Genomic DNA, 13,645 nt, shown 5'->3' with positions numbered 1-13,645 from the left:
AGTGCTGCTGCACCCTCGCTCATAACCACGTCTGTTACAGCCACGCAGCTGCAGAGAACCGGGGCTGTGCAGTTACTGAGAGAGGTGCTTTGTACTAGACAGAATTCATATGTGACATATTCAGTGTGTCTATCGTATAATTTACAAATAAGCTGGTGCTCTGTTCATTTCCACTTAATACTTGTGTTACTACACAGCATAGCTCAGCATTACCTCCTTGCTACATTAAAATGCTGTTTGGAGTACAAGCTGAAATTCTTTTCTGTGTTAATCAGCCAAAAAGACGGAACAAGAGCTAAAAGATGAAGAAATGGAGCTATTCACAAAATATTACATGGAATGGAAAGGAGGAAGAAAAAGTGGCAATACGTCATACATGAACATACCACGATTCTACTATAGGGTAAGTGAGGTATCCAGATAAACCTCAACAAGAGACTGTTCTGTGTTATGAAGGAAGTTGTACTTATTCAAAGGGACACTTTGGCTTCAGAAGCTTAAGTAGATTCAAGTCTGAATGATGTGGATTGCTAAGCATAATTCTTTGTTTTATACAGTTGTGGATTTCAGCAGTTTCAGGTAATTGGTAAGCATCTCATCAAAGGCCATGAAATAGTTGGCTAATCAGTCAGTAGGCCTGGCTGTTCATTGAAGATGGGAAGTCCTCTTTCTTTTTCAGGCACCCTTCCTGCTTTAACTAGATTTTGACATGCTAGTGTTACAAATATGTATCTTTCTGTCTCTATTAAGATGTGATGGGATGCTGCTTCATGAAAATGGTGGGTCATTGGTCGTGCAGGCTGAAGATAGGTCTGTTGTTTGCATCATCCAGCAGAAATTCTTGGTCTGGCAACTTCTGTGTGAAATGAATTGGATTGGGATGGAGTAATTTGTCAGCATAAATTCAGCATCTTGGTATTGCTAGCACTTGTCATCTTGACCACTCAGCTGCTGCCTTACTCACATGGTCCCATATCCCTTAAGGTCATGGGTTTCTGCTAGTTAAGTTCTCAAGCACCTATGTTTCATGTGATGGATACATATGCAATTGTCCAGGTTCTTGTGGGGCTGTACAGTTCTGCATGTAAATTTAGGCAGAACTTTCATACTAAGTGTTCTTCCATCTGTTTTATTGGCCAAAAGAGGCCTGGCAGACGTTCACACTTTGGAGAGTGAGGCCTGCCGCAAAACAGAACGTGCTGCCTTCTCCTCAGTAAAAACACGGCAGTAAATGTCTGTTATGTGCGAGCCCTCCTACCTGGCAGCTGTGGGGAAGTGCTTGCTGGGTGGGTTGTCAGGTATGAGGTAGGCCTCTGTCTCTCACGTTAAAGATGTCCTGCTTTAAATAAATCATTTCAATATTGAAATAGTTTGAGGCACTGTGCAGGCGATAGCCCTGCAGAAGAAGCAGGTTCCATACAGCATTCTGGCAGACTGGTCGTTATTTTCTGTCAAGTAAACAGCTCCATTGTAGTGTGAGAGTCAGGACTGCCTAAGAGTACTTGCTAGATGTGTAGCTTTGGGATGGTACCACTGTACAGAAAATTAAAACACCGCACTGCTTCTAGCTGCCAGCTGAAGATGAAATCTTGCTTCAGAAATTGAGAGAAGAATCTAGAGCAGTCTTTCTGCAAAGAAAAAGTAGAGAGCTGTTGGACAATGAAGAGCTGCAGGTAAGAACATATTTTCTACGTGCCTGGTAATGGCTTCTGAGGAGACTTCCTGTTTCTGCAGAGGCTGATCCTCTCGTCTGTGCACAGAATCTTGTGGTGAGGTGTTTGGTGGTTGGGCATGTTGGCTGGTTGTGAAGTACTGGCTAAAGCTCAAGTGCTGCAGTCTTGGGTTGGTAGTGTCAGAAAGCTTCCTCGTTTTGATGTGTGTGAGGGACAAATCAGTGGCTTCTGGTTCTCCAGCATATTCAAACAGTTTCTCTAGTGGGCCCAGAAGAAGAAATAAGTTCTCTTTACATATCACTGAGAGAGAGTCCAAAGATGGTTGAGTTCACTCCAGTGCAAAGACAACAGGAAAGTGACCCTAGATATCCTAGTGGGGGGGAGTGTGCGTGTGTGTCTTAACGCCACTTCAGAGCAGTGGGAATGCAGCTTGTTTGCTTGCCTGGCTGAACTGATGGTGTGTCCTGATTACCTGAGGTAACCTTGCAGCAAAACCATATTTTTACTGCATTTTTAGATGTTCTGTTTTAAGCACATTGACACCGCTAGAGCAATATCTTCTTAACCAAATATAAATGCCTTTTAAGAATCTCTGGTTTCTGCTGGACAAACATCAGACATCGCCAATGATTGGGGAAGAAGCAATGATCAACTATGAGAACTTTCTGAAAGTTGGGGAAAAAGCTGGACCTAAATGCAAGTAAGGCTTTCTTCTCTTGTGTGTGCTTGCTTTGGATAAACCAAAGTGCTGAAATAGATGGAAACAGTTTATAGTGAGAGAAAAATCATATCCATATAGTTATTGATTAGCTAGTTGCTTTGCATCCTTGCAATGTTGTATTGCCCTACATCTCTGAGGGAACTTTTGATAGAGATGTCTGCGAGAGGGGTACTGCATCATTTTGAAGATGAAATTCTTATCAGCTTGAGTGGTTTTATTATGCTAGTGGCCACTAAACAGCACATTCTGTATTTAAAGAGGAAATTATGTCTTCAGTGATATTGCCCAAGCTTCGCTAATACCTTCTGATGGAAAATTTCGTAGCAGATATTCAGTGTACAGCATACAGTGAATGTTCCTTCTCTGTGCTCCTGTTGGAGACTGCTGTTCTGCACATGGCTTTAGGTCTGAGTTTTGGGCAGAGGCAGATTAGCTGTTAGTACCAGCAGTTTGTTTTATCTGAATGTTGTTGTACAAGATTGGAAGCTACCCAGTATATTGTACTAAAGAGAAATTAAATTGAATGAAAGTTTTCAAAGCTCCCACATTGCCACAGAGTCTCATGGGCAGCAAAAGCAACTGCTTTTTACTGTTTACCATTGGTACTTGGTAGGATCCCTCTTCATGGGTGTGGTGTAGGAAGTTAAACATCTTTGAAAACACAGATGTTGTATTGTTAAAACAGTATTTTTAAAGTGTCTGTGAGTTTTGGATACTGTAACTGGATCTGTCAGTGCAGTGTAATCAGATGCACAGGAGTGGCTTTGTCTTTATATTTTCCAGGCAGTTCTTCACAGCCAAGATCTTTGCTAAATTACTCCATAATGATCCTTATGGGAGGGTATCTATCATGCAGTTTTTCAATTATGTCATGCGAAAAGGTTAGTTGATGCTGCTTCTGTGTTAATGAGAAGTTGTTTTATTTTCAAGGCTATTTTAAGCTTTATGAAGTACTTGATGTTCTCTTCAACAGCAGTGACATCTAGCACTTGATTGCTATTGCTGTTTTCCTGGAGGCTTTAGATTATTTTTTTTTTCAGTTACTAGGAGATAGGAGTTCACCTTCCCTCTGAAATCCACCTCTCCTCTAAGCCAGAGTTATCCCTGTTTATTATACATATTGTCGTTCTGATTTCCTTAATTCAGGCAGCACTGTGAAGAGCAAGACAGTAAAGTTAGGTGGCAAGTGTGATCCTAACTCCACCTCTGTTGCTGTGCTTTAACAGCAGCCTCATGCACACTGTCCTGTAGGTTGCCTGGTTAATGTCCCTTCTCCTTGCAAACGCAGATCCACATGTTATTCTAACCCTCCTGTTGCAGCTCAGGACCCTTGGCTGTTGCTGCAACATCTCATACTGCACAAGGGGCTGTAGCAATCTGGCAAGCAATCTGTGTGCCACATGGTACACCAACACAGTGAAAATGTGCTGCTGCATGTATCTGTAGGTCAGGAGGAGACTGAATCCACGTGATTGCACGTGCCAGATGAAATGTGGGGCCTACTCAGCCATTTCTCACACTGAGTTATAAGTCTCAGCCACAGCATCCCCTATATTGCTAGTGACTTAACAACTCAGAGACTGAAGCAGAACTTCTAAACGGGGCTGGTAGATATCATGTACTTTGCCTAAATCTCAGAAAAATGGGAAATGGAGAGAGGCACTTAACATTCAAGAGTGCCTCTTGGCCTTCAGAATAACTTTTGGCGAGGCCTCAAAGCCCCCGTAGGTTTCTTGCATTCTAATTCCGTTTTCTGTTTTCCAGTATGGCTTCATCAGACAAGAATAGGTCTCAGTTTATATGACGTGGCAGGACAGGGCTACCTCAGAGAGTCTGTAAGTAAAGTCTTGATTAACTTCATGTCTATCTTTACCCAAATGAGAGAGCATCAGAAAGGCTCCAATTTTCTTCTGGTCTTATCTTGAGAAAGCTTCTATCATAATCGAGATTTGGGGTGGGAAAATTTGTTTGGATAAAGAGCAGCCTCTGTATTGTAGAGGTTTGGTGGTGAGAGTGCTGCTAGCTGTTTTAATGTAAGGCTGATTCTCTGAAAAAGGGATCCTAGATCTCAAGGTTTTGCCATTAGTGCTTTACTAGACTTTGTAAAGCATACTAATGAAATAGCTTTTCTTTAGTATGAATCACACAGAAGAATGGCTAGGGTGGGCCTCAATGCATTATTCTGCTCTTGGAACAGGAGTTAATATATAATAAATAAGAAGGTTGTAGTTACCACTCTACATAAAAAAGGTGTGTGAAACTATTCAGCAATAGGATAGTCCAATTAGCAGTTACACATTGGTCTTTGAAGAAGGCACAGTTGAATGTGTTTATATTTACATGTAAATATCTACTTTATTAACATTCTGCTTTATTTATAGACCGTTTCAGTCATGGCATCACATGTGCATGTATATAACCTAGAATTTCTGGCATGGAGACAGAAGCTTTTTTGCCTGCTTTCCTGCATTGTTACAGGATTGTATTTTCAACAAAATATACTTGAAAGCCGGGACGGAATATAGCAAACGAGCAACAATAGTGGTGTTTAAAGCTTGCTTTCTTTTCTTTCTTAATTCTGCAGGATTTAGAAAACTATATTCTGGAACTCATCCCTACTTTGCCACAACTGGATGGTTTAGAAAAATCTTTTTACTCCTTCTATGTCTGCACAGCAGTTAGAAAGTTCTTCTTCTTTCTGGATCCTCTCAGAACAGGTAGGTCCACATTTTCAAAATTCTAAGTGTGCCGGGAGTATTTTCACTTTTTAAATGTTTCCACTGGACCTAGTTGTGTTTTCCAAGTAGTACGTAGTTGTCTTTGTAGGCTTTCACTAATCAGTCTTGTGTTTGAATCTCTACTGAAGACCACGAGTCTTTACATGGGTCTAATAATCTACTTCTGCAGCTAATGAATTTCTATGAGATCACCATAATTTGGGGGACTGTAGAGTTATCTCACAGAAACTGACAAATAAGATATTGTTTCATCATAATGTATCATTTGCAGTAGCTAATTTTCTGTATTTGGGGTGAATAAAACCCACAGCAACTAACAGCGGGACTGCTCTGCAGAACACCCCCAGGGCTGTGGAAATGCTCGAGAGTGCTTATTGTAGTGTGTGCTTTCCCTGTGGTTACGTTGGATGCACCACCTCAGCTGGCTAGAGAAGGTTTGCAGCTATGGCTGCAAACCCTGATTACAGACGTCGCTCCCTCAGACAGCAGTTTGCTGTTGCATATGCCCTTGGTGCCAGTCACAGTGTGGGTGTTCTCAGGAGCTACCTGTGCCACTCGAAGATGCCAGAGCTGTGTGGGCAGTAGTCTCTGGCAAAGGTAGTTACACAGAGCGAGTCTATGTGAAGCTACAATGCCATTGCTTTGCACAGCTCTTTGTGCACCATCTGTGCACCAATCAAAGCTACACCAGCAGAACATTCTGCCACCTTAGATTTGTGTCACATCTGTAGCTGCTGAAGAGGTAGAAAAAAAATCACATCATTTAAGAGACACTATTATTCCAACAAACATTTTAAGTGTGCTTTTAATTTGTTTTTGTTTTTTTTTTTATTTTACATTTTGAACACTCACATTTTTTAAAATCTAGTTTTCTGGCTTTTAAGGCTTCAGGATAACTCCTCTTCTGCTAGTGTCAGACTAGTTTTGTTCAGTCATTTTAAAAGCTATTTATCTCTTGAATTACAGCCTTGTCCTTGATGTTAGAAGTTGCTTTTGTTTGGTGTTGTTTTGGTTTTTTTTTCCTGCTCCGAATACTTCTTCCTTAAGTAGAGCCACCTAAATAAGAACAGTCAAATGGATATGTTGGCTGAGCAATTGTTAAAATGTGTTTTACTTCCCTTGTTACAGGGAGGATAAAGATACAGGATATTTTAGCTTGCAGCTTCCTGGATGACTTACTGGAGGTAAAGATCTCTTACCATACGCTATTGTATTTTAATTTACTATTCCTGAATTCTAACTTTCTGTTTCACTTAGTTAAGGGATGAAGAACTTTCTAAAGAAAGTCAGGAAACAAATTGGTTTTCTGCTCCTTCCGCATTAAGAGTTTATGGTAGGTTCCTTTATATGCAAATGCTTTTTCTCTTCCTTTTCTCTCCTCTGTCTTGTGTGACTTAGTCACATTCTTAGTGTTATTTTGCCCTCTGATTTTGTCCCTTTACATCCTCCTGGTAACTTGTCTTTGCAACTCCTGTAGCCACCCTTTCAGTATATCTTTGTGACTTTATTTACAGTTTCAGTTTTCCTCTGTTGCTCTTTACCACACTTTTATCCTCTGTCATTTTGTGCCTGTTGCCCAGGGTACAAGATCCCTCCATAACATTCTATTTTGGCTGTTCTGTTCATGCTTTTGCATTGCCTTTAGCTCTTTTCATGCTTACATTAGATCTGCTTAAAGTAATATGCTCTTAGCCTTCTGTCACTTTCTCTATATGCACAGCTTTTAGTTTTGAGCCATCATCTTAAACTAGAACTATTAACACCTTGTTATAGGCACCCTACTTCTCCTCCCACCGTGTTGTGTGCTCATTTATGATGATCTGTGAATATTATTTGGGATATAGTGTATTCCCACTTGACTGCATTAAGTTTATGATTAAAATTAAATAGATATTTTTAAATTTCTGTATTTTCTTTCTCTGTTGAAAAAAGTTCTTTGCTGATATAAGTATTTTATGTTTTGCCCTCCCTAGGCCAGTATTTAAACCTTGATAAAGATCACAATGGCATGCTCAGCAAAGAAGAACTGTCCCGGTATGGAACAGGGACTCTGACCAATATATTTTTGGATCGTGTCTTTCAGGAATGCTTAACTTATGATGGGGAAATGGTAATCACGTATTTTCACTTCATTCACAACAGAAAAGCTTTGGCTTATTGAGGTGGGAAATGTCTCATGATCAGTAGCTGTAAAATAAAGAGTAGCTTGAGGTAAAGTAACTTTTCTCATTGTGCACAGAAATGACTGTGCAGCAGATTAGAAAAATTCAGTTTCTTCAGAGCAAGGTTATGGCAATGTGGCTTACAGACAAGTTGCTTGATTTGAAAAGCAGAGGTGATACAGAATCCAGACAGCTCACAGTAAAGCTTCTTGTGGATTCAGTAACATAAAGTGCATGTTGAAAAGAATGTATAGATGTAGCAATTTTCAGTTACACCTAATTCTGTAAAAAGAACAAAAGACAAGTGGTTGAGACTAGTGCATGTTAGCTAACCTGTCCACTTCTGCATGAAGACAACAATGTTTTTCTAGTAAGCTTTCCCTAGCTGTGAAAGATGGGAAGTCTAACTAAATTAGAATTAAAAGCTTGCATTGATATTTATTTTGAAAGCTTTACTTAATGCATTGCTACTCTTGTTTGCATTCAGGTAACTGAATTCTAGAAGTGATAAATTACAAATTCATTATACAGTCCTTCTGCCACCTTAGCAGGTTTTTGTTTTTTTTTTTTAGAATCACAGAATCATTGAGGCCATGAGGGATCCTCTTAGTTGCCCTTTGATGGACTTGCTCTGTCTCATTCTTGTATAAGGGAGGCCAGAACAGGACCCAGTGCTCATGTGTGGTCTAAGCAGTGCTGAGTAAAGGAGGAGGATCATCTTTCTCAGCTTGCCAGCAGAGCTGTTCCTGGTGGAGCTCAGGGTGCTGTGCCAGCAGCCTTTGCTGCAGGGGCACGTTGCTGCCCTGTGTTCAACGTTGTCGCCTGTCAAGGCTCCCAGGTCCATCTGGGCAAAGCTGCTTTTCTGGCTAGTCAGCCCCCAGCATGTAATGGTGCATGGGGCTGTTCCTCCCCAGATGCAGGACTTTGCATTCTCTCTGCTCAACTTGATGAGGCTGCTGTCAGCCTGTCAAGCTCCCTCTGAGTGGCAGAAAGTCTCTGGTGTTTAAGGTAGACAGGGTTATTATATACACAGGACTGAAGGATTTCTGTCCTTGTCACAACTATCTTCACTGGGAAACCAAGAATCAGGACTAGTGAAAAAGAAAAGTATGACCCATATTTCTGATGCCTGCTAATGCTTCTACCACATGACTTGCCAAACTACCTATTCTGGCTTTTGTCTGGTGATGGTGGGCTTACTGCCCCTGGACATTTAAGTCATGGTAATGAAAACTTTTTATATGGCTTTTCTTCACTAGTTGGATATGTTCTGCAGTCTAAAGGTGTATTAAATGTCATTTTAAAGTGTGTATATACCATGTTTAATTTAGATTTAGACTTGGAATCCCATTTTACCTCTAAAATGGCAGGATTTCTTACCATCATCAGTCATTAACATTTTTGTTCATGTTGGTAGCAGCAGCCCTTTTCTATTTCATGTGTTCTTTTTCAAAAAACAGACTGATCCCCTACAACGAAATAGCTGCCAATTATGAAGTTCAAGCTTGCAAAATCAATTTTAAAAGAAGACTGTAATAAACATGATTGTATCTACTTTTAGGACTATAAGACCTACCTGGACTTTGTGCTTGCATTAGAAAACAGAAAGGAGCCTGCAGCTCTGCAATATATTTTCAAACTACTTGATATAGAGAACAAAGGATACCTGAATGTCTTTTCCCTTAATTATTTCTTTAGGGTAAGTCTCTTTACAGGTAGGCCATTTTCTGTGTTTATAGTGTTACAGCCTGTGTGCTTCTGCATGCAGATCTGCAGGGAATCGCTTTGAATTACCAGTCCCCACTGGGAGGCTAGTAACTACTTCTAAGAAGATTTAAAATATTTTTTTAAAAAATGTTCTTAAACTTGGAAAGAATTCAAAAGGTATTTTCAATATTTTATCTGTAGTTGAAATTACCTGGTTTGATTTCGTTTAGGAAAAATATTTTCCATTGATTTTTTTAATTGAAATTGTCCTAAAATTGCCTAATGGTTACCTATTAAGATCTCTTATGATGGTTCTAATTGGTTATAGCCCATGGTTTTAATTTCCACTGTAATCCTAAAATTTATTGGAAGAAATTAAAGTAATGAAATGCAGTGATGGGTCTGTACAGCTTTGAGATTTTTCATTCAGTGTATTGATTGAAAAAAAACTTTGCATTTTTCATATTCTGTATTTTTATCTTTTGCTCTCAGAATACATTTTAAATCAGATGAACTTATTTAGTTGCTGCTAAAATTAACCGAAAGTTTTCATCCAAATTGTGGTTTGTGTGTGGATGTTTTTTTGTGTTTCTCCTCACTTACAGTGGTTTTGGCTTGGGGGGATGACAACACACGTGCTTTGTCATCTTGTTGTTTTGATTTTTTTATTCAGTAGATACCTGAGGTATCTTGGGAAAGGGAATGTCATGCAGTAAAAGAGTGGGTTTGCTGTGGATGGTTTAGGCTGAGTTATGGGCGTGATGCTTTATGTCCAACATCTCTTCAGTGATATCTATTCAGACACAGGGACAACCACTTTGATCTTCTTTATGCAGATCTTTGTACTACAACTGTAAAAATAAACAATGTCATTGTGCTTAGCTGTATGTTCAAAGTATGGTGAACATGGTACATGCTTCATTCAGCTCATTAGGGAAAGCACTCAGGCCTGCTCAAGGCATAATCTGATATCCACATTATTTCTATATTGGAATAAGTATCCCCTTGAACATGAACTCTGGTAGTGACTACAAGCATATGATTTTATAAAAATAAGACCTTTTATCTGGATGACCTAAAAAGGAAATGCTTAAAAAACACCTTTTTTTTTTTTTTAAACCCCACAAATTTATTTTTTTTAGTGCCTCAGAGCCATCACGTAATTTAAGGTGTAACAGGCCTTTGGAGGTCACGTGCTCCTGCCATCTGCACCAGCTTCCAGGACCAGCGTCATAGTTAGGTCGAGTCACTCGGGGCCTTGTCCAGGCGAGTTTTGGGTATCTCCAAGGAGGGAGACTCTGCAGCCTGTTTTGGCAGCATGTTCCTGTGTCTGACTGCCCTGGCTCAGGAGACTTTTCTCCTCTCACCATTTCCCTCATTGCTGTCTAACTGGAGTGCCTCTTGCTGCAGTTGGAGTCCACTGCTTCGTGCCCTTTCACTGTGTCTCTCCAAGAAGAGTCCCTGACACCTGCCTAGGTAGTTGAAGGTAGTAATTACATTTCCCCCGCCACCCCATCCTTCTGTTCTCCTGGTGAAATAATCCAAATTTCCCACCTGTCCTCTCAGCTGTGCTGTGCTTTGATAGCCTGCTAGAGGGTCCCCATTGGCTTGCCCATGTCTCATAAAGGGGAGCTCAAAGCTGTGAGGCTGCATCTGGATGGCTCCAAATGTTGAGTCAGGGGGAATAACGGCCTCCCTGAACCTGCTAGCTAGGTGTGTACTAATGCAGCCCAGTAATACTCGTCTTCATCACTACGAGGACACATTGCAGATTAGTGTTCAATTTTTTGTGCACCAAGGCCTCCAGCACCCTTCCTGCAGAGCTGTTTGTAGCCAGCTGGCCCCTAGAGCATACTGCTGCATGGGGTTATTCTGCTGCAGGGGCAGGCAAGGTTTTTGCATGTGCCTTTTGTTGCTCGCTGTGAACTTTGCTTAGTAGTTGTAGCTGCACTGTGTGCTTGATGGGCAACTGTCAGCCCAGGACTTGGCAATACTAAGGATCCTAAAGGAACTAAGCAATGATTCGTCTTCTCTGCTGGCTTTCACAGCTCACCATTGTCACCACTTTGTCCCCTTCTGTTCACGTGGCAGCAGGATTCAGGGAGGCCGGGGACTGTACCAGCTGGCTCTGACTCTGATTTTCATAGAGGGTGTTAATTTGCCGCTTTTACGTCTTACAAAACACGTGACGTTTAGTCTTGCCGCAGTAAAGCAATTTAACAAAGGAATGCTGCAATAACCTACTGTGGCATGGCTATCTTTCTACTTGTCCAGAGCTACAGATTTACTCCATGCCTCAGTTATTGAACAGATTCCTGGACTGCAGCAGGTGCTGTGCAACAGTGGGTGAATAACTGCTTTTCTGGCAGTGTGATGTGGGCAGGTCTGCACCTACAGAGGCTGTGCTGGTGCAGCTGTGCTGACAAGGCTGCACAGCTTGTGCTGGTGAAACAGGTTTGTTCACAGTTGTTACTTGCAGGCAGAGGTTTGGTGACACAGCTGTTTAGTACCACCTTAAAAGAACTAATGGAAAGGAATAGTATGTTGCTCAAAATGAGGAATGCCTGGTAATGGCGTGAACTGAGAGAGCCCTTCTATGCCTGGACAAATGCTCAAATAAACACGTTGTCTCCCTCGCATTATTATTGGATCAACCAGAACACAGGTTCCAATTTCAAAGTAACTGGAAGTGTGAGTAGCCAACACTGCTCTGTCTCTCTGCACATTGGTCCTTCCCTCGTCAGTATTTCACACTTTGTTGGAAAATGGCACCTTCTGATTTGAGTGTATTACGATCTTAGGCTTTGAGTGTGGAATGATAATATTCAAATGTCTTCATATTGCATTTGAAGAGCTTTTAAACACTGGTCATAATGAAGGTTGGATTCTTATCACGGTGACTAAGAACTGTGAACCTAGAGATGCGTGGCATTGGTTATGCCATGACTCACGCCTGCCCCACTTGTGGGAGAGAACTGATTGCAAGCTGTACCATGAGTTGTTTGCTACGGGGCAGCACAGCTTAAGATGCAGAAGTGTCAAAAGTTTCACACAATTCAGTATAGCACTGTACTACCTATTCCTAACTTTTGGATTTTCTAGGCTATTCAGGAACAAATGAAAATCCATGGACAAGAACCAGTTTCTTTTCAGGATGTCAAGGTTAGTTTTACTGAATACAGTATCACATGAAATATTGGAATACGCATTTCATAATTTACTTAATTTCTAGGTTGTTGTACATTTACTTGCACAGTAGTAGAGATGATCTGACTTTCCTACTTAGAGGCTTGAAAATGTTCTCTTCAGCATTTGCTCTGTAAGAAATCTGGCATGCAACTGTTCTAGTAGTGTCCTTACTAATAGACAAAGTATCTGTTAAATACATGTTGCTATGCCTTACACTTAAAGGTACTCAGTATGCCTATTTTGTAATTCAGGATCACCTGTTGGAGTTGAGGGGTGGACTGGTGACTAGAACACCTGTTTTTAAAACTCTGTTAGTTACTACCTGCTTTACATTTAGCAGTTTTAGTACTTACAGAAGTTCTTGTACGTTTTTGTTTTTTTTTATAAACTTAGCTTATACAAGCAAACTGAGTTTCATAGTGTCATTTTGAGGCCAGTGCCTCCCCAGAAAGCAAATTCTTATTTGAGATGTGGGAGCTGAACACACTGCTGCTATCTGTAACCAATTATTGTGCTCTGAATTTTAAATGGTTTGGGATTTAAGAGCTCTTTTTTTTTTTTGTAAATTGGTGTGGGTGGCACTAGTTACCCAAAGATCATTCTGTGTATGATATAAAGTAGCCATTATTCTGCTCATTAATGCATGTGGGGTTTTTTTCCCCAATTTTGTCTCTTCTTTCATAGGATGAAATCTTTGATATGGTGAAGCCTAAGGATCCTTACAAAATCTCCCTTCAAGACTTAATCAATAGCAGTCAAGGAGACACTGTTACCAGCATTCTAATTGATCTGAATGGGTTCTGGACATACGAGAACAGAGAGGTCCTTGTGGCAAGTGACAATGACAACACTGCTGATGTTGATGATACGTGACTTTAAACAGGAGCAGACTGTATCCCTAGAGATATCTCAAAGATACTTCAATCTGATGCACCAACTGTTGGAGGCTGGAAACATTCATTACCTGAATCAATTCCTTTTCCCATTTACTTCCCTGCCCTCCCTCTTATAATATAAGATGTAGTATATACAGAAATTGCAGAACTGATTTCTGAATAAAAAAAAAGCAAGTGTTGTTTTAAGAAATGGAAATAACCCTTTTTTTAATAAGTATTTTTGGGCTTTTTTCCTGTGTACCAGGCCCTGTTCTTATTTGAATACTGTATTCTAGATTTCACTTTACCCTGAAACTAAGGATGTGATCCTTAGCATCTTCAGCAGTGGCCTGTATCCACTCAGCCATCCCAAGCCTCCTGCTTCATCCCTGTATGGCTGGCTCTAATGATACCACTGTTGAGACTTCTGTTGTAAAGGCAAAAGTCTCCAGTAAGAGATGAAGAGTTTAGGCCTTTATCTTCTCTATCTATCCAGCTCTACGTGTCTAACAAAAAGTGAGTAACTATGGAACTGACTGAATAGTTACCTGTTTGAGGTTCATTAACAGAAATAAAACTG

General features: G+C 40.5%; 1 protein-coding gene across 1 annotated transcript; it reads left to right on the top strand.

Moving 5' to 3' along the window:
• Positions 1-275: 275 nt before the first annotated feature.
• On the top strand, positions 276-13,316 carry PPP2R3C (protein phosphatase 2, regulatory subunit B'', gamma; the record flags this gene model as incomplete). The annotated part of the gene is made up of 12 exons (XM_008936367.1): positions 276-403; positions 1,569-1,673; positions 2,261-2,373; positions 3,178-3,275; positions 4,159-4,229; positions 4,979-5,111; positions 6,261-6,316; positions 6,390-6,465; positions 7,106-7,242; positions 8,856-8,993; positions 12,104-12,163; positions 12,875-13,316. Coding segments are annotated over 12 exons (1,304 nt in total), but the record flags the coding sequence as incomplete, so codon positions are not given.
• Between the last annotated feature and the right edge of the window lie 329 nt (positions 13,317-13,645).

Source organism: Merops nubicus, unplaced genomic scaffold (assembly GCF_000691845.1).
Source record: "Merops nubicus isolate BGI_N331 unplaced genomic scaffold, ASM69184v1 scaffold44832, whole genome shotgun sequence".
Classification (NCBI taxonomy): Eukaryota; Metazoa; Chordata; class Aves; order Coraciiformes; family Meropidae; genus Merops; species Merops nubicus.
Note: the sequence above shows the minus strand (reverse complement) of the source record. Positions and strands in the feature narration are given on the sequence as shown.